General features: G+C 40.4%; 1 protein-coding gene across 1 annotated transcript in view; it reads right to left on the reverse strand.

Annotated features, from left to right (window-relative positions):
* Window positions 1-491: 491 nt before the first annotated feature.
* The window catches only part of bend5 (BEN domain containing 5), a 50,734-nt gene continuing 30,180 nt past the window's right edge, over window positions 492-21,045 (reverse strand). Inside the window, exons 4-6 of the mRNA XM_073038270.1 lie at window positions 18,549-18,841; window positions 18,255-18,465; window positions 492-3,831 (exon numbers count right to left, since the gene is read on the reverse strand). Of these exons, the coding sequence (XP_072894371.1) occupies window positions 3,581-3,831; window positions 18,255-18,465; window positions 18,549-18,841 (755 nt within the window). The 3' untranslated portion in view covers window positions 492-3,580. The remainder of the gene's footprint in view (window positions 3,832-18,254; window positions 18,466-18,548; window positions 18,842-21,045) is intronic.

Consider the following 21,045-nt stretch of genomic DNA (forward strand, 5'->3'; position numbering starts at 1 on the left):
TGCTACTTCTGTTAGCTTGTTGTGCAAGCTGGCCGCCAAGTGTCTCAAAGTAAGTAGTTTAAAAACAATAGAGACAGCTGTGAGGTAATGGTGCAGCTCCATAAAACCCTGGTTAGACTACACTTGGAATATTGTGTTCACTTCTGGTCGCCTCATCATAAGAATGAAGTGGAAGCTTTAGAGAGGGTGTAGAGGGAATTTTAATAGGATGCTGCCTGGAGATGTTTCCCAAATGTGGAAATGTTTAATATGAAGGGGCATAAATTTTAGCCAATTGGTGGAAAGTACAGGCAGTGTCCAAGGTAAGCTTTTTTTAAACAAACACAGGAAGTGATGGAAGAGGCAGATACATTACAGACATTTAAGAAACTTTTAGGCACATATAGAAAAATTGAGGTAAGTTGGACTGATATCAGAGTAAGTCACACAGTCAGTGCAACATCATAAGCTAAAGTGCCTGTATGAAGTTGAGTGTTCGATGTAAACTAAAAGACTATAAAAATGTAGCATTTATTGACTTGATCGGACAAGTAGGAAGCTAAAATACAGGAACAATAATTAAAAATGACTAAAAGGGTGATCACATAACTACTAATACAAAAGAGACATACGAGTAGAACTCCATTAGCTTACATAATTATTGTCAACTTTAAAAAAAATATTGCATCTGAGGGGTTGTAACTCTTATGACAGCAAAAGAGAATTAGTCTCCACATTAACAGTGGTCTTTATAATACATAATATACAATTTTAGCTTCATAGAATGCAATAAATAAGTTAGCAATGTACTAGAATTTTATAAGTAGAAGGCAAACATAATAAGTTACATTTAAATGACAAAACTTTATAAGGAGGCAACAACTAAGAAAGTCAGATAAATACTGTCATAAATGTGTAAGATAATGTTCAGCCAAACTACAAATAGCTGTAGATAAGGGAATAGTGATGAGACTCACGATACGATTATGTATAAGATGATGAGAGGCATTGATCATATGGATAATGAGGCTTTTTCCCAGGGCTGAAATGGTTGCCACAAGAGGACACAGGTTTAAGGTGCTGGGGAGTAGGTACAGAGGAGATGTCAAGGGTAAGTTTTGTACTCAGAGAATGGTGAGTGCGTGGAATGGACTGCCGGCAATGGTGGAGGCCGATACGATAGGGTCTTTAAGAGACTTTTAGATAGGTACGTGGAGCTGAGAAAAATAGAGGACTATAAGCAAGCCTAGTAGTTTCTAAGGTAGGGACATGTTTAGCACAACTTTGTGGGCCGAAGGGCCTGTATTGTGCTGTAGGTTTTCTATGTTTCTTAGGACAGGTGGTAAAAAAAGCAAAGATAGCGTGCGGTCAGTCAGGAAGGACAGGCAGATGATAGAACTTAATTTCAGACAGTGGGATGATTATCAGTGAATTAGGGATGCAGAATCAAAAGGGGTAGCAAATACAGTACTCAGTGTTATATCTCAATGCACAAAGTACAACAAAGAAGGTGGGTGATCTTGTTGCATTATTACAGATTTTCATGTATTACTGAATCGTGGCTGAAAAAGTGGAAAATGAAATACAATGTTGGAAAATGCAGTCATACACTTTGGTGGTAGAAATAAATGTACAGACTATTTTCTAAATGGGGAAGAGATCCAAAAATCAGAGATGCAAAGGGACTTGGGAGTTCTTGGGCAGAACTACCTAAAAGTTTACTTGCAGGTAGAGATGGTGGAGAGGAAGGCAAATGTGATGTTAGCATTCATTTCAAGAGGTCTAGAATACAAGAGCAGGGATCTGATTCTGAGGCTTTATAAGGCACGGGTGAGGCCTCACCTTGAGTACTGTGAACAGCTTTGGGCTCCTCAACTAAGAAAAGATGTGCTGCATTGGAGAGGGTTCAAAATGATCACAAGGATAATTCCGGGAATGAAAGGGTTATCATACAAGGAACATTTGATAACTCTGGGTCTGTACTCGCTGGAATTTAGAAGATTAGAGGGGATCTTACTGAAACCTTTCAAATATTGAAAGGCCTAGACAGAGTAGATGTGTAGATGCAGTGAAATTTCTTTAGCCAGAGTATGGTAAATTTGTGGAATTTATTATCACAGGCAGCTGAGAAGGCCAGGTTGTTGGGTATATTTAAGGCAGAGCTTGATAGGTTTTTGATTAGACATGGCTTCAGGGAGTACAGGTAGTGGGGCTGAGGAGATGGAAAAAAGGATCGGCCATGGTTCAATGGTGCAGCAGACTCGACAGGCCAAATGGCCTAATTTTGGTCCTATGTTTTATGGTTTTACACAGAATACAAGCGGTCTTGGTAATAATGAATTTAATAAAGAACTTAGGATGAATTTTCCAGAGGCTAGAGTCATAACACAACAAAAGAATAAGTTTGTAATCCAGTCATTAACCTAAGCACAACTACTACTAAAATGAACTTCCTCCTACTACAGAGGTGTACCGCACAGATAATTGCACTTTTTAATTTCACTAGGTAAGCTACCCCAGCCTACATGCAACAAGACTTGGTCAGTGTAGAAGCTTGCTCAGATGCATGGTGTGAATATTAATTGCTAATGAAGTACTGGGCACTGTAAACCCCACCAAAACAGAGCTTAATTACACTCAGTGGAGGAACAACTTTTATTACACTTGGGTATTGTCCAACCTGATAGCATGAAAATGGATTTTCTAACTTCCAGTAATTTCTTCTCCATACCACCATCCCTCCTGCTATGCTCATCCTTTTTCCATTCCCATTCTGGCTCCCCTTTTACCTCTTCCCCCTCTCCCCACCTCCCCTTCCAGTTTCTTTTCCCTTCCTTTCCAGTCATGAAGGAAATCAGCCCGAAACATTGACTGCTTATTCCTTTCCACAGATGCTGCCTGACTTGCTGAGTTCCTCAAGATTTCCAGCATCTACAGAATCTCATGTTTATAAAGCAAATCTGAACATTTATGAATAAGCCACAATTTTACATAGTTTCCTCACATTATAATGGAGAGAATACAAAGAAAATCAGCACACCAATGGGAAAGTTTGGTTAAGAGGACAAACTACAGGTATTCACACTCCTTTCACAGCCAAACTAAAGAGATCTGATCCAGTAAAGTACAATTATACCAAAAATTATAAAGGGCTATGAAATAATAAAATAACAATATTCATTGATGTATGACTTCATAAATGGAGGGCATAAATTAAATTTAAAAATAGCAAAATAACAAAATGAAAACTAATGATCAAACTCAGAAGGCTGTACAGTGGAAAAAGTCATGAATACATAATCTATAAAAGCCTTGATAAGGGAGAAGGGAAGAAAAATTAAGGAGCAAAGATTGGGATGCTCTGGATGTGCAATGGGCCAAATGGTTTGCCTTTGGAGAATTCTACAAATCATAATTATCTGTACAGTTTCAATGATCAGTTGTAAAAATGGTAACAGAAATTAATAGAAAATAGTTATCTGCAATTCTATGGTAAACAAATGAATACAAATAGATTTCACTGTAGTCAAACAGTTGTACATTATTAATAACAATCTCGATGAGAACTTTCTGATCATGCAAAACAGTAAATCTCACTAGATTATTCATAGATAAAGGTTTCAATTTCTTCCTTGATGGGTACTTCTGATCTCTCACAATGTGCATGAACATCACATTTTAAACCTATCTCACATTCACAGTTTCTAAACTTTGATATCTCTGCCTTGGCTTTTCTCCACTGTTTATTAATGTCCATTATTTTTTCCCCAATATATCGATTGACTTTATTTAATCGCTTATGGATCTCATTGTCATCTTTGGCATCTTGTCGTATTCTGTTCAGCAATTGCTCTGTAGAAGAAACAGAATTTTGGTTAGTCTCATTAATGTGAATATAAAATATCGAGTGGTCTGACTTGTAGGATTTTATCTGGTTTTGACAACAAATACAGTTCATCAGCTTAGCTCAGAGGCAAAATTCTTGTCATTATCATAGTTGAAATTATGCTCAACTCCAGTACAGTGCACCTGGTTGACAGACTTGAGTGGACTACCAACACAAAGGCTGCATACAAGGGCCAGAGTCACCTCTACTTCCTGTGGAGTCTGAGGTCTCTTGAAGTATGCAGGCCTCTCCCTCTTGTGTTCTACCAGTTTGTTGTCACCAGTACAATCTTCTTTGCAGTGGTTTGCTGGGGCAATGACATTAACAAGCACAATGCCAACAAGTTCAATAAACTGATTAGAAAGGCTGGCTCTGTTACTGGAGTCAAACTGGACACACTAGAGGCCATGGTAGAACAAAGGACCCTCTGGAAAATGCTGGCAATTCTGAACAATGTTTCTCACCCTTGGCATGCCACCTTGGCTGAACAGAGGAGCACTTTTAGTAAAAGACTAAGACAACTGCGTTGCTCCGAAGAGAACTATCTGAGGTCATTCTTACCCTCAGCCATTAGGCTCTATAATGAGTCAACCTATAGCGGGGAAGTGATGACACCCCCCCCCCCCCAAGTTAGACTGTTTGTGGGAATTTTTTTTCCTTTCTTTTCTAATATTCATATTTGTGCACTTGTAATACTACAGTGACATTGTAATTCCTTTGGGATTAATAAAGTATAATCTACCTACTTAAGCAGTGGTCCCCAACCTCTGGGCCGCGAAGCATGCGGGGCTGCAGTAGTAGCTGGAACGCACCCAGCACATAAATGTCAGCCAAGATCAGAGGCAATTGCTGATTGCGTAGAGCAAATGAAATTGGCAATCGCCTCTGATCTTCTGATCTGGGCCGACATTTACGTGCCAGGTGGAACCTAATTAATTAGCTTGTTTATTTCGGCTTCATGTAACCTGGGGTCATCAGGTATTTCGGGTCTTTCAACATCAACAGCCTCACCCAGATGACCCAGCCAGGGCTGATCAGGTCCAGGCTTGTTTCCCAGCAGCATTAGTCCATGGGTCACACCTCTTGATTCATAGCCATCTGGAGGCTTGCTCAGCAGCCTCTATTTTAGTCTCAAAATGCTGGTGGAACACAGCAGGCCAGGCAGCATCTATAGGGAGAAGCGCTGTCGACATTTCGGGCCGAGACCCTTCGTCAGGACTCATGAAATGGAGTGTTTGATGGCTCTGCACCTGTACTCACTGAAGTTAGAATAATGAGGGGGGATCTCATTGAAACATATTGAATATAGAAAGGCAAGAACAAACTGAATGTGGAATGGATATTGCCTTTCGTGGGGGTGTCTAAGACCATAGAGCACAGCCACAGTAGAAAAGGATGTCCCTTTTGAATGGAGATGAGGAATTTCACTAGCCGGAAAATGGTGAATCTGTGGAATTTATTGACTAGTATTTGGTGTTGGGACTGGTTCTTTTTATGCTGTATATCAATGATTTTGATAAGGAATAATCGAGAGAAAATCTGCAGATGCTGGAAGTCCAAGCAACACAAAATGCTAGAGATACTCAGCAGTCCAGGCAGCACCTATGAGGAGAAAAGTACAGTCAATGTTTCGGGCAGGAGTGGAGAAAAAAGATGAGTAGATTTAAAAGGTGGGAGAGGGGAGAGAGAAATACAAGATGATAGGTGAAACCGGGAGGGGGAGGGATGAAGTAAAGGGCTGATAACTGGTGAAAGAGATACAACTGTTGACAGGACAATTCCAATCTCGTCCCTTCTGAATGCTCTGCTCTCCACTCCCTCCACACTAATCCTAACCTCACCATCACCACAGATAAAGAGGGTGCTGTAGTAGTCTGGTGGACTGACCTCTGTTGAGGCCCAGCAACAACTCTCAAAAACCCCCTCTTATTTACCCTTCGAATGCCTAAGGAGCACCACGCCATTGTCTCCCACACAATCACTGACCTTATTAGCTGTGGGATCTCCCATGCACTGCCACCAACCTCAGTCCCTACACTCCACACCTTCCGTCTTGACCTCCTTCCCAAGATCCACAAACCCACTTGTCCCTGTTGACCCATTGATTCAGTTTGATCCGGCGCCACTGAATTTGTACCTGCATACCTCAACTATGTCTTATCCCCCCAGTACAGTCTCTTCCAACCTACATCCGTGACACTCAAACACTCTGGATCTTTTCAATGATTTCAAGTTCCCTGGCCCTGATCATTATCTTTTCACTGTGGATGTCCAGCCCTTAAACACCTCCAAATCCCACCAGGAAGGCCTCAAAGCTATCCATTTCTTTCTAGACACCAAACCCAACTGGTTCCTCTCCACTACTGCTCCCTTCCACCTAGCAGAACTTGTCCTCAGTCTTAATAATTTCTCCTTGGGCTCCTCCCACTTCCTCCAAACAAAAGGTGTATGGACCCCAGCTCTCTGCCTTTTTGACAGCTACATGGAACAGCCTGTGTTTTGCTCACCCCACCCCGCCACCTTATCAAGGAGATGGTTCCTCTTGTCCTCACCTACCACCCCACCAGCCTCTGCATCCAGCACATGATTCACCAGAACTTCTGCCGTCTCCAACGGGATCCCACCACCAAACACATCTTTCCCAATCACATTTTCTGCTTTCCACAGGGATTGCTTCCTACACGACTCCCTTGACCAATCGTCCCTCCCTCCTGACACTTAGCCTTGCAGGCGGAGCAAGTGCTGCACCTGCCCCTCCGTCACTACCATTCTGTCCTCGAACAGTCCTTCCAGATGAGTTGACACTTCACCTGCAAATCTGTTGGGGTCATAGACTGTGCCCATGCTCCCAGTGTGGCCTCCTGTGTATCTGTGAGACCTGACGTAGATAGGAAATACACTTCGCCCAGCACTCACGCTCCATCCGCCAGAAGAAGGGATATCTCCCAGTGGCCATCCATTTTAATTCCACTTCCCAATCCCATTCTGATATGTCAATCCATGGCCTCTTCTACTGTCATGAGAACAACACCTTGTATTCCATCTAGGTAGTGTCCAACATGATGGCATGAAATTTGATTTCTAGAACTTCTGGTAATGGCCCCCCTCCCCTCTGCCACCAGTTTGCATCCCCTTTTACCTCTCTCACCTTATTTCCTTGCATGCCCATTGCCCCCCTTTTCTTTCTTCCATGGCCTTCTGTCCTCTCCAGTCAGATTCCCTCTTTTCCAGCCCTATATCTCTTTCACCAATCAACTTCCCAGGTCTTTACTTTCTAGCTCCCCCTCCCGGTTTCACTCATCACCTTGTTTCTCCCACCCCTCCCCCATCTTTTAAATCTACTCATCTTTTTTCTACAGTCCTGCCAAAGGGTCTGGGTTCAAAACGTCAACTGTACTTTTTTTCTATAGATGCTGCCTGGCCTGCTGAGTTTCTCCAGCATTTTGTGTGTGTTGCTTAAATGATGGAATAGATTGCTTTGTTGCCAAGTTTGCAGATGATATGAAAATTAGTGGAGGGGCAGATAGTGTTAAGGAAACAGGAAGGCTGCAGAAGGACTTAGATTAGGAGAATGGACAAAAAAGTGACAAAATATAAATTTGGAAAATGCATGGTCACGCACTTTGGTGCTAGGAATAAATGTGTAGACCATTTTCTAAATGGGGAGAAAATCCAAAAATCTGAGATGCAGAGAGACTTGAGAGTCCTTGTACAGAACATCCTAAAGATTAACTTGCAGGTTGAGTCAGTGGTGAGGAAGGCAAATGCAATGTTAGCTCTCATTTCAAGAGGTCTGGAATATAAGAGCAAGGATGTGATGCTGGGACTTTATAAGGCATTGGTGAGACCTCACCTTGAGTACTGTGAACAATTGTGGGCTCCTCATATATGAAAAGATGTGCTGGCATTGGAGAGGGCTCAGTGGAGGTTCATAATGATAATTCCAGAAGTGAAAGGGCTATCATATGAGGAACGGTTGGCTCTGGGCATGTACTTGCTGGAATTTAGAAGGATATGTCGCGGGGAATCTCTTTGAAACCTTTTGAAAGTTGGAAGGCCTAGACATAGTAGATATGGAAAGGGTGTTTCCCATGGTGGAGGAGGCTAGAACAAGGGGGTACACTCTCAGGATAGAGGGGCGTCCATTTAAAACAGAGATGCGGAGAAATTTCTTTAGCCAGAGGGTGGTGAAATTGTGGAATTTCTTGCCAAAAGCAATTGTGAAGGCCAGGTTGCTAGGTGTGTTTTGGTGTATTTAAGGCAGAGATTAATAGGTTTTTGTTTGGCCATGGCATCAATAGTTGCAGGGAGAAGGCTGAGGACAGGGGGGAAAGGATCAGCCATGATTGAATGGTGGAGCAGCCTCGATGGGCCAAACAGACTAATTTTGCTCTTATGTCTTATGGTCTAAAAATAAAGAAAGAAGAGCTTGGACATGAGGTATATTATGAGGGTAGCAGAGTTGTTGAACTCCAGTATCTGGTCTGTGTTGATGTAAGCTATTTGCAGAAGATGTGGAATTGTTCTTTAAAATTGTACTGGTCTTCATTCTTGCAGTGTGGATTAGAGTTTGTGCTACATACAAATAGAATTTTGAGTATAATTTTGAGCATAATTTTGAGCTGAATGGGGATGTTCTGCAAGGCAAAAAACTAATATGCCTTTTGTATCCCCATTCTTTCGATTATGAGCAATAAATACAGCATGCTAATTTCAAAGGAGAGCACAAAATTATTTTGCTTGCAAAATACATTTGAAGTCATTGGCAATGGAATATGCAAAGGTAATGTATGTCATTCTTTGTATAAGCAACTACTGTTAGCTTAAGGGCTGAGTTGTGGGGAGGGGGTGAGGGGTTGTGATGCTGGATGTTGATTGTTGAGGTATCTTTTTAAATGGCTGGTTTGGGATTTCATTTGTACATCCATCATGAGCTGTAGCCTATTTAAATGCTCTTGAAAGGGAATTTATTGTGATAGTTGGTGTCAAGTTTGTGTAGAAGGCACTGTTATTAAATTGCATATTTTTTTTATCAGTTACCTCATAACATCCTGTAGAATTTCTTCTGGCCCATTTGTACATTAAGTGCTGATAGCATGTTCCTTTCTGCTCTGATCAAACTATTACTCATTTTACTACAGCCCAAAATCAGTTAACTGCAATGTCGGGTAGGAATTGGATGTGTTCTCTAAATCGCAGTTTCACCCCATGTTCTTGATTGTTAAAGATCATTTGCCTCTAGCTTTCACTCTCCCCTTAAATTCCCGGTCGATTTCTAACACGTCCCTTCCCTTTCTCTATCTCTTTCTCCATCTCTGAAGACAAGCTGTCAATTGACATTTTATGAACTTACCAGTACCCACAATTATCTTGACTATACCTTTTCCCTCTAGGTTTCCTATAAAAATGCTATTCCCTTTTCTCAGTTCCTTTGTCTCTATCACATCTGTTCCCAGGATGCTGCTTTCCTTTCCAAGACATCAGAGATGTTGACAGCATGTTCCTTTCTGCTCTGATGAAACTATTACTCATTTTCATAACAGCCCAAAATCAGCAAACTTCAAAAATCAAAGATGTTCTCCTTCAAAGAACAGTTTCCCCTCCACCACTGATGCTCACTCGAATTTCCTGAATGTCTGCATTCACCCCATCTTGCTGCTGCCTTAAAAGTGATAGATTTCCTCATCCTTGCTTATCACCCCATGAGCCTCCGCATCCAAAGCATCATTTTCTGCAACTTCCGCCATCTCCAAAGGGATCCGACCACTAATCATATCTTTACCTCCCCCTCTCTCTGCTTTCTGAGGGATCGCTCCCCCTGTGATTCTCCTGTTCATTCATCCCTCCCAGCACTTATCCCTGAAGTGTCCAAAGTGTTACATCCACCTACAAATCTGCTGGGGTCATTTTTTGTATCCAGAACTCTGAATGCTGCCTCCTCTACACTGGTGAGACCCAAGGTAAATTGGGGGACCATTTTGTCAAACACCTCCGCACCATCAAATGCAGAACTTCCTAGTAGCGGAACATTTTGATTCCAACTCCCATTCCCATTCCAACGTATCAATCCATGGACACCTCTTTTGCCACAGCGAGACCATCCTCAGGGTGAACCTTGTATTCTGTTGGGGTAGCCTCCCACCTGATGGCATGAATATCAATTTTTCCTTCCGGTAAACATATTCTCCTCACTGCTTTCTCTATTCCTCACTCTGACCTTTTACTACTCACCTCTTTTTAACATCTCTATGGTCCTCTCTCCTCTCCTTTCAGATTCCTTCCACTCCAGCCTTTTATATTTCCTATCTGCTTAGCTTCATCTATTACCATGTAGCTGTCTTCCTTCCCTCCCCGCTCCCCCCCAGCTCTTATTCTGTTGTCTTCCCCTTTCCTTTCCAGTCCTGAAGAAGGGTCTTGGTCCAAAACAATGACTTGCATAGATGCTGCCTGATCTGCTGAGTTCCTTTAGCATTTTGTGTGTTGCTTGTAGTACAAAGATTTGAATAGTATCGAGCTTTTTCATGAATCCCTTTTGGTGTTGTCGTGGTTTCTTGTGCCCCACAAACGACCAGGAGACGCAGAAGATTCTTCAAGAAGTGTTAAACTTTAATTTGCAAATCAAAGCTGAGACAGTCAGTGAGCTAGTCGCTGATTGCCCACCGATCCTTGTACATAGCATTTTTTATAGCAATCTCCTGGTTTAGTTGCATTAGCATATCCAATCGGTCTACTGTTGCGTAGCACCAGTACATCAGCTCCGACTTCCCACTATTGTTTCTACCCATTAACTTAATCATGTTCTAATCTACTTTTTGGGCCACCTGTTCTCTCATCCCTGGCCACAGTTATCTCTTAGCTAGCCTCTCATTAACACACCATTATCTTCTTATTTGGCTACATTCTTAAGTCACTGATGTGTTCAATAGTACAGAGACAATACAGAGATTTCATTCTCCTACAAAGTTGGATACATACATAGCAAATACAAAGCTGACTACATAGTTTTGGTTACACAGCAAACAATGCAACTTTATACTCCAGTAGTGTCTAAAATGCTATTTAGATCATGCTTTTGGAGGTGCTGTGGTGTGTTATATGCATGTCTACTTTTATCTTGTCAGGAAAGGTACAGTTTTGAAATCTGTTTTGTCACTGTGTGCAAGGGGGGATATTTTGCTATGCTTATCCAAAAACAGTCAGTATTATACAACTAAGAAATGTGTCCTTTGGCCCAGTTTGTCTATGCCTTTCACACTAACTTCTTGAGCTAGTCCCGTTGGCTTGTATTCCCCCTAATACTTACCTGCCCCTTCAACCTGTCTAAATGTCTTTTAAACATTGTAATCGTACCCATCTCCACCACTCATTCTTGATACCCATTATCCTCTAGCAAAACCTGCCATTGAGATACCCTTTTAAATCTATATCCCGCTCTCTTTAAGCCTACGTCTTTAGCTTTAGACTCCCTCTAGGCTGGGGAAATGGGCTGTGACCATTCATCTTGTCTCTGATTCTCTTTATTTTAGAAAGATCGATAAAGTCATCCCTTGACCTCCTATGCTCCAGGCAGAAATATCCCAGCGTATCCTTGTAATTTCAGCCCTATAGTCCCTCAGTTTATAAGCTCAAGTTCTTCAGTTTCGGTATCCTCAATGGATACATCTGAAAGTGCACACTACCAGGCTCAAGAACAGCTTCTGCCCTACTGTTATCCATCAATTGAACAATTCCCTATGATATAATGGACTCTTGACCACACAATCTACCTGGTTATGACCTTGCAGTGCACTTTTTGTACTCTTTTATTATACTATCTTGACATACTGTTGTTGTGAATTGAGCTGAATGAACTATATCAAGATAAGTTTTTCCCCTTACCTCAGTACATGTGACAATAAGAATTGATTTGCCTCTAGGGCTCATTGTCCTACAACCCTGCACAGGGCCCTGTCATTTACCGTGTAAGTTCTGGACAATCTAGTGTATACAAGAGACACTCCTGAGCAATCAAAGAAAAATATAGTCATCAGAACTGAGAAATCATTTTTATCCATACTGTTTATATAAATGTGGATTTCTCTCTTTGTAGCAGTTACATTTTAGTCATGCTGTCATATAGCATGGAAACAGACCCCTTGGCCCATTGTGTCTGTACCAGCTCTCAAAGCCTCAAATGCACACTGCAAAGTTCAAAACTTATTTGCTGCCACTTAGTGCTGCACTATTCTGAAAGGTTTGTTTCTGGTTTTGGACCGTTAGTCATTTTAATCTGATCACTTTATTAACTGTTTGGTTATGAAGGTCTCCATGCTCTGTTGTGGCTGCTTTGTGTTTATTGATCGAGGTCTTTTCAGTCATTTAATGAAATTCTGCCTGTTTTTGGCAAGGTGGCTAGCATTATCTATAGCTTTTACTGATCTGAGATTAGTATAATTGGGTATTGAAAGAGCTTTGGAAGACCTTTTACTATTTTGCTTGAACTGTTTGTCTTTGCTGTAAATTAACCTTCAAAGATTCAAAATACATTTATTGTCAAAGTATGTATGTTGCATACAACCCTGAAATTCATCTTCCCCATAGACAGCCATGAAATAGAGCTATCGAACCAATCTGTTCAAAGAAAAACAAAAACATCATGGCCCCCCCACCCCTCCAACACACAAATGGCAGCAACCTTGAATAGGGTAACTAGCGTTGCTGTGCTACGCACTGTAGCAGTCAGTCAGTTTTCTTCCTTCACTCACCCCACCCACCCACATCACCATTGCAGTCCTGTTTCATAAATTTCATAATATTATGACAGATGAAAGATGACCTTGAAGCTTATACTTCTAGCTCCTCTAAAGATGAATTACAGAGAACACAATGTCTTTAAAGAAGGCACTATAGTCCATTTCTGGTAAAAATATCAAAAAGTATATTTAAGAGGAAAATCGGTACAGCTTTCTGCAGCCTGCATAGAGTTGCCCATGTTGTTTTATGCTAGTTATTTATTACTGTTTATTTGCATTTGCAGTTTGTTGTCCATTGGTCCTGTCTACAGTTACTGTTCTCTAGATTTGCTGAGTATGCCTGCAGGAAAAGAATCTTGGGGTTGAATGTGGTGACATATATGTTGAATAAATTTTGAAATATCCTATCTTAACTAAAGGCTGATAATCAACCAGGCATGACATGAGACAAATTTGTACATTTTTATCCTTTCTAATTTTATGATCTATGTATTTTGTTTATTTTAAACTTATTTTCATGCTAATTAGTAGTTGTTTGTAAGTTGCTTAGTTTTTTTTCTGTCAATTGGTTAATGTTTGTCTGCTTATCTATTAAATGATTAATTCTTCCATGCATCATTGCTTTTTGTTTTGTCTTTGTAGAATTTGTATTCTCCTCCAGATAGTCATTGTCTTCGATTCAAACAACACAAACAGTCCCTGCAGCCCACCATTTCATGTCAACCATTAAATACAAGTAAATTATTTCCATTCAATATCACTTGGTTTATATCCTTCCATGTCTTGGGGATTCAAGTGTTTATTTACATGTTGATAATATTAGTTGTGAGTGCTGTCTCCATCACCTACTGAGCAGTGCTTTCAGATTGCATTCGCCCTCTTGATGGAAAAAGCTCTTTCTCAGACCCTTGTAAACCTTGTTCTGTTCTGCTCCTTTCTGTTAAAAACACTGGCCCACACCTCTGTTCTAAGAAAAATATATCCATAGAACTTGACTCCCTATAATTGTCCATTTTCCCAACTGAAGTCTTGCTGTTCCTTACAAATACTTTCTTCCAAATAATTTTTGTTTGCAAATTTACTGATCATGCCTCCTATACTAGTATCTAATTTATTGAAATACATAGCAACATAATGAAGATTCTTTACTGATCCTTGTGGTGAATTTCTGATTACAGGTTTCTGGTCACAAACACTCATTTGTTCCCTGAATCAGTCTCCTCTGGACCCTCTCTAGTGTCTGGACATCTTTCTTTTAGATAAGGAGCCCAAAACTGTTCACAATGCTCCAAGTATCTTATAGAGCCTCAATATTACATCCTTGCTCTTATATTAGACCAAAAGCCACAGGAGCAGAATTAGGCCATTTGGCCCATCAAGTCTGCTCCACCATATAATCATGGCTGATCCTTTTACCCGCTCTTCAGCCCCACTCCCCAGCCTTCTCCCCGTAACCTTTGATGCTGTGTCCAATCAAGAACCCATCAATCTCTGCCTTAAATACACCCAACGACCTGGCCTCCACAGCTGCCTGGGGTAACAAGTTCCACAAATTCACCATTCTCTGGCGAAAGAAATTTCTCCACATCTGTTTTAAATGGTCACCCCTCTTTCCTAAGGCTGTACCCTCTTGTCCAAGACTTCCCTCACCCTGGGAAACATCCTTTCCACATCCACTCTGTCTAGGCCTTTCAACATTCGAAAGGTTTCAATGAGATCCTCCCCCGTTCTTCTAAATTCCAGCAAGTACAGACCGAGAATTCTCAAACGTTCCTCGTATGATAACCCTTTCATTCCCGGAATTATCCTTGTGAACCTCCTGAACCCACTTCAACGCCAGCACATCTTTTCTTAGATGAGGAAAGTAAAAATGTTAACAATACTCAAGGTGAGGTCTCACCAGTGCCTTACAAAGCCTCAGCATCACATCCCCGCTCTTGTATTCTAGACCTCTTGAAATGAATGCTAACATTGCATTTGCCTCCTCAGCACCAACTACCTGCAAAGTAACCTTCAGGGTGTTCTGCTGAAGGACTCCCAAGTCCTTTTGCATCTCCGTTTTTTTGATTTTCTCCTCGTTTAGAAAATAGTCCACACATTTATTTCTTCTATCAAAATGCATGACCATGTTTTTCCAATATTTTATTTCATTTGTCACTCTCTTGCTCATTCTCCTAATCTGTTCAAGTCCTTCTGCAGCCTTCCTGTTTCCTCAACACTACCTGCCCCTCCACCAATCTTCATATCATCTGCAAGCTTGGAAACAGAGTAATGTATTCCATCGTCTAAATCATTGATATATAGTGCAAAAAAAAAGCGGTCCCAACACCGACCCCTGCGGAACATCAGTCACTGGCAGCCAACCAGAAAAGGATTCTTTTATTCCCACTCGCTGCCTCCTACCAATTAGCCAATGCTCCAACTATGTTGGTAACTTTCCTGTAAGCAGCCTCATGTGTGGCACTTTGTCAAAGGCCTTCTGAAAGTCCAATTACACAACATCCCCTTTATCTATCCTACTTGTAAACTCCTCAAAAGAATTCCAAAAGGTTCGGCAGGCAAGATTTTCCCTGAAGGAAACCATGCTGACTTTGTCCTATCTTGTTCTGTGTCACTAGGTACTCCATAACCTCATCCGTAAATTACTCCAACATCTTCCCAACCACTGAGGTCAGGCTAACTGGTCTACAAATTCCTTTCTGCTGTCATCCTCCTTTCTTACAGTAAAGGGGACATTTGCAATTTTCCAGTCCTCCAGAACCATGCAAGAGTCCAATGATTCTTGAAAGATCATTAGTAATGCCTCCACAATCTCTACTGCTACTCCTTTCAGAACTCTTCAGGTGCAGTTCATCTGGTCCAGGTGACTTATGTAGCTTGTGGTTTTTCAGCTTTTTGAACACCTCTCTTGTAATAGTAACTGCAGTTACTTCTCCTCCCTCACACCCTTTAATACCTTACACACTGCTGATGTCTCCCAGTGAAGACTGATGCAAAATACTCATTTAGTTCACCTGCAATCTCCTTGGCCCTCGTTATTATTTCTTCAGCCTCATTTTCTAGCAGTCCTATATCTACTCTCATCTTATTTCTATATACTTGAAAAAGCTTTTTCGATCTATCTTGATATTGTTTGCTAGCTAGATTTCATATTTAATCTTTTCCCTAATTATTATTTTAGTTGCTTTGTGGTCTTTAAAAGCTTCTGAATCCTCTATCTTCCCATTAATTTTGCGTTGTTGTATGCCCTCTTACTTTTACATTAGCTTTGACTTCCCTTGTCTATTTTGCCTTAATGTAAAATACCAAAGTATTTCTTTGGTTTTGGAATACATCTATCCTGCACCTTCCTCATTTTTCCCAAAGCTCAAGCCATTGCTGCTCTGCTGTCGCCTCTGCCAGCATCCCTTCCAACTTACTTTGGCCAATTCCTTTCATATCACCGTATTTTCTTTTACTCCATTAAAACACTGCTATGTGTCTTTACCTTCTCCCTAGGAAATTTCAAGTTGAATTCAATCATATCACTGTCCCCCAAGGGTTCCTTTACCTTAAGCTCCCTAACCACCTCTGGTTCATTACATAACACCATGTCCAGTATAACTGATCCCCTAGTAGACTCAACGACAAGCTGCTCTAAAATGTCACGTCAAAGACATCCAACAAATTCACTCAAGATCCATTACCAACCTGATTTTCCCCCAATCGACCTGCATTTTTTCCACTAACCATTATCTTTTGCCTTGCAAAATGTTCGCTCAACTTTTAATGCTTGAAGTTCTCAAAAATCTTCACTGATCTAAAATCTTAACTGTTTCTTTCTCCACATGTTGTCTTTGCCTCAGAATTTGCAGTAATTTGATCAGTTTCAATTTTCCTTAGCATAAATTAGCTTTAAGTACCTTTAATATTTTTATTATGAAGAGAATGCTAGACTTTTAACTAAAACCAAGATGAGGAAGCGTATCACTCCTGTCCCTGTTAATCTGCATTGGCTTCCTGTATCTTTTTTTGAATGTAACATTCTCTTACTTGTTTTTAAAGCTCTCCATGGTTTGGGACCACAGTGCATCACAGAATTGCTTCTGTTTTATAACCCGGCTTGAGCTCTCAGGTCTTCTTTCATCGGTCTCTTAACTTTAAACAATCTTTCTCAAGATAATTGACAAGTCTGCTTTCTTTTGAACTACACTACACTGGAATACCTAAAACTAAAGGGATGAAGACTCCGTTTACACTTTTAAACACCAGATCAAAGCCTATTTAATGCTTTTAACTTTGCTTTTAATTAACATACTTGTCTTATTTTCATGTTTGCACTTTATTCCATTGAAAAAGCACTTTGACCTGCTAGAAAGTTTGTGAACCCTGTAGAATTTTCTCTATTTCTGCATTGATGTGATCAGACTAGATCACATTTAGATAAAGAGAACCTAATTCAATAAAAAAAAATTAGACTTGTTCATTTATTGAGAAAATCCAATATTCCATGATTTGTTAGAAAAAGCATATGAACCTTTGCAATAACTTCAACCAAACATTTCCAGTAACCGTTGATCAGTCCTGCAAATCGGCCTGGAGAAATTTTAGGTCATTCCTCCTTACAAAACCGCTTCAACTCTAGCATGCTGGTGGGCTGCTTTGCATGAACTGCTTGCTTCAGGTCCTTCCACAACACTTCTATAGGATTAAGATCAGGACTTTGACTCCATCATTCCAAATGTGAAATTTCTTCTGCTATAACCATTCTTTGGTAGACTAACATGTGTTTAGGGTCATTGTCTTACTGCATGACCCACTCTCGAGCTTCACTTCACTGATAAGATACCCTGATATTTTCCTGTAGAATTTGCTGGTACAATTCAGAATTTATAGCTCTATCAATTATGGAGATCCTGATGCAGCAAAGCAGGCCAAACCATGACACTGCCATCACCAAGTTTCACAGCTGGGGTGAAGTTCTTATACTGGAATGCAGTGTTTGTTTTTAGCCAAACATAATGCTTCTCATTTAAGCATTGTCACACCTGATTGTTATCCTATTGATTGAAACACCTGACTAATTTCCCCTTTAAATGAACTGATAATCCTGGAGGTTCACATACTTTTTCCAAAAAATACATGTAATATTGGGATCATTTTTTTCAATAAATAAACAAGTATAATGCTTGTGTGTTATTTATTTAATTGGGTTCTCTTTATCTAGTTTTAGGACTTGCGTAAAGATCTGATCATATTTTAGGTCACATTTATGCAGAAATAGAGAAAATTCTATATGGTTCACAACCTTTCTAGCACAATTATACATCGTCTGTATGAAAAATGCACTATAAATAAGTTATTGTTATTTTTGTTTGATAAAATAAGTAGAGGTGATATATCATTGTTTAGTTTTAAAACAAAGTGCTGATTACAACTGTTTCTGAATTTTGTTGCAAATATAATGTTTCATTTGCAAGTGATTTGAAAATAGACACACCTTCACATGTAGTCATTTATAATGGAAAAAGATAAAAAGTGATTCAAAAAAATTGTGGCACCATCCTCATCAATTTGATCTGAAGCAAAATGACACAATTATGTTTCGATGTACATATGACAAATAAAGCCAATCTTATAAAACAAACTAAGCAATAGAAAACTTTCCTCAAGCTTACCTTTAATAATCTGTACTTTGTAGGGAGAAAGAGGTGGTTTAGGGGATGATTTTGTTGAATTGCATGCAATTCCAGTGACACTTCTGTCCTTCAGGGTATCCACCCCCCACACAGCTACAGCCAAACACTTTGTAAATCTTGAATCACTTGGCTGACGTTTCACTGTTTCCCACTTGTCCTCATCAATCCATATATTAGCTCCTATGTGAACCTATAAGCAAATAGTGTTAAAACAATAAATTCAACTTGCATGTGCAAAACACAGGTTTATGTAACAGAAATATTTTCTATTACCTTGCCATCCTGAACAGAGTAAACACTGGGCTGGGCCATAGCAATGGCTTGTGTTGCAGCCCATGGACATGACACCATGCTGTTTCCATTTTCAGTCTGACTCTCCAGGTGGTCACTAGTACTTGGAGCTGGAAGGAGAGGATGAGGACTTTTCTTGCAGGGATAAATTCTTTGTTGCATGTTTAAATGGTCCTGCAGAATTGAAGTCACTGGAGGACTGGAAATTAGCTGATGGGCAGATGTGTTTTCAATTAACTCCTCTTCAGGATTGGAACCATGGTACTGTTCTGGAACTGAAAATGGAAAAGCAAGCAAATACATTTTAATGGTTAATCAAGAAATACATTTAATTCTGCTTTTGCTGTCTTTTCCTTTAACAGTTAAAATAAAGATAGAAAAATCTATATGGACTGCAAATACTCGATTTAAAAGGACTAATTTAAAGTGTTTTTCATAGGATAAGGGGAAGAAAACCAAGGATGGAATAGAGAACCGAGTATGCCACAGCAGTCTGAAGTACAGAACCACTAACAACTTAATATCTTCCCAAATGGAAGCTGCTGTGCAAAATTAAGTCACAAAGAAAATGCCCATATCATTGAGCTTCCCATGGAGCTCAGCCAGACATACTCACATAAACCAATTTCTTACAACCCAATTGTACAGAAGATTAGCTATTTACAAAAATGTTCCAAATACATTAGTATGGGCAAAAGGAAATTTAATCTCAGCTAAATTCACATAGTGGTGCTAGAAAATTTGTGAACCCTGTAGAATTTTCTCTATTTCTGCATAAATGACCTAAAATGTGATCAGATGTCACAAAACTAGTCAGAAAACCCAATTAAATAATTAGACACAAAAAAGGGAAAAGTATGTGAACCTCTGGGAGTAGAAGTAGCCTTCTACTAATGCTATTTGGAGTCAGGTGTTCCAATCAATGAGATGAGATTGGAGGTGTAGGTTGTAGAGGTGCTCTGCCTGTATACAAAAAAAGACAAAGTCAGGTTCTCAAGAAAGACCTGTTTATATGCACCATGCCTTGAACTTTCATAGAGATGTATGAAGCTGGAAAAGGCTACAAAAGCAATTCTAAAGACCTGAGTGTTCATCAATCCACAGTAAGAGGAACTGTTTACAAATGGAGGAAACTCAGTACTGTCACTACTCTCCCTAGGAGTGGGCAACCTGCAAAGATCACACTGAGAGCACATGATGCAATATTGAAGGAGGAGAAAAATAATTCAAGGGTAACAGCAAAAGACCTGCAAAAATATCTAGAACTTACTAAAGTCTCTGTTCATGTATCCACTATAAGAAAACACTGAACAAGAATGGTGTTCATGGAAGGACACTACTGCTCTCCAATGCTTCAGGGACAATGTGGATAAAAGTTGAACTTATTGGCAGAAATGCACATTGCTACGTTTGGAAGAAAAAGGGCACTGCACACCAACGCCAAAATCTCATCCCAACAATGAAGCATGGTGGGAGGAGCATCACTGTTTGGAGCTGCTTTGCTACCTCAGAGCCGGGACAGCTTGCAATCATTGAGGGGGCAATAAATTCAAAATTATATCAAGACATTTTACAGGAGGACGTCAGGGTAGTAGTCGGTCAGCTGAAGCTTAATAGAAGGTGGATAATGTAACAAGATAATGATCCAAAAGACAAGAGTAAATCAACACAGAATGGTTTAAAAAGAAGAAAATTGTGTTTTGGAATGGCCAAGTCAAAGTTCTGACCTTAATCCCATAGAAGTGTTGTGAAAGGACCTGAAGCAAGCAGTTCATGCCAGGAAACCCACCAACATCCCAGGGTTGAAGCAGTTTTGATGGAGGAATGGCCTAAAATTTCTCCAAACCAATGTGCAACACTGATCAACAACAGATACCAAAAATATTTGGTTGACATTATTGCTGTACGGGGGAGGGGGAGGTCACACCAATAGACAATAGGTGCAGAAGTAGACCATTCGGCCCTTTGAGCCTGCACCGCCATTCTGAGATCATGGCTGATCATCTACTATCAATACCCGGTTCCTGCCTTGTCCCCATATCCCTTGATTCCCCTATCCATAAGATACCTATCTAGCTCCTTCTTGAAAGCATCCAGAGCATTGTTCTCCACTGCCTTCCGAGACAGTGCATTCCAGACCCCCACAACTCTCTGGGAGAAGTTTTTCCTTAACTCTGTCCTAAATGACCTACCCCTTATTCTCAAACCATGCCCTCTGGTACTGGACTCTCCCAGCATCTGGAACATATTTCCTGCCTCTATCATGTCCAATCCCTTAATATTATGTTGCAGTCAGATCCCCTCTCAATCTCCTTAATTCCAGCGTGTACAAGCCCAGTCTCTCCAACCCCTCTGCGTAAGACAGTCCGGACATCCCAGGAATTAACCTTGTGAATCTACGCTGCACTTCCTCTACAGCCAGGATGTCCTTCCTTAACCCTGGAGATCAAAACTGTACACAATACTCCAGGTGTGGTCT

This window comes from Hemitrygon akajei, chromosome 1 (assembly GCF_048418815.1).
Source record: "Hemitrygon akajei chromosome 1, sHemAka1.3, whole genome shotgun sequence".
Lineage (NCBI taxonomy): Eukaryota > Metazoa > Chordata > Chondrichthyes > Myliobatiformes > Dasyatidae > Hemitrygon > Hemitrygon akajei.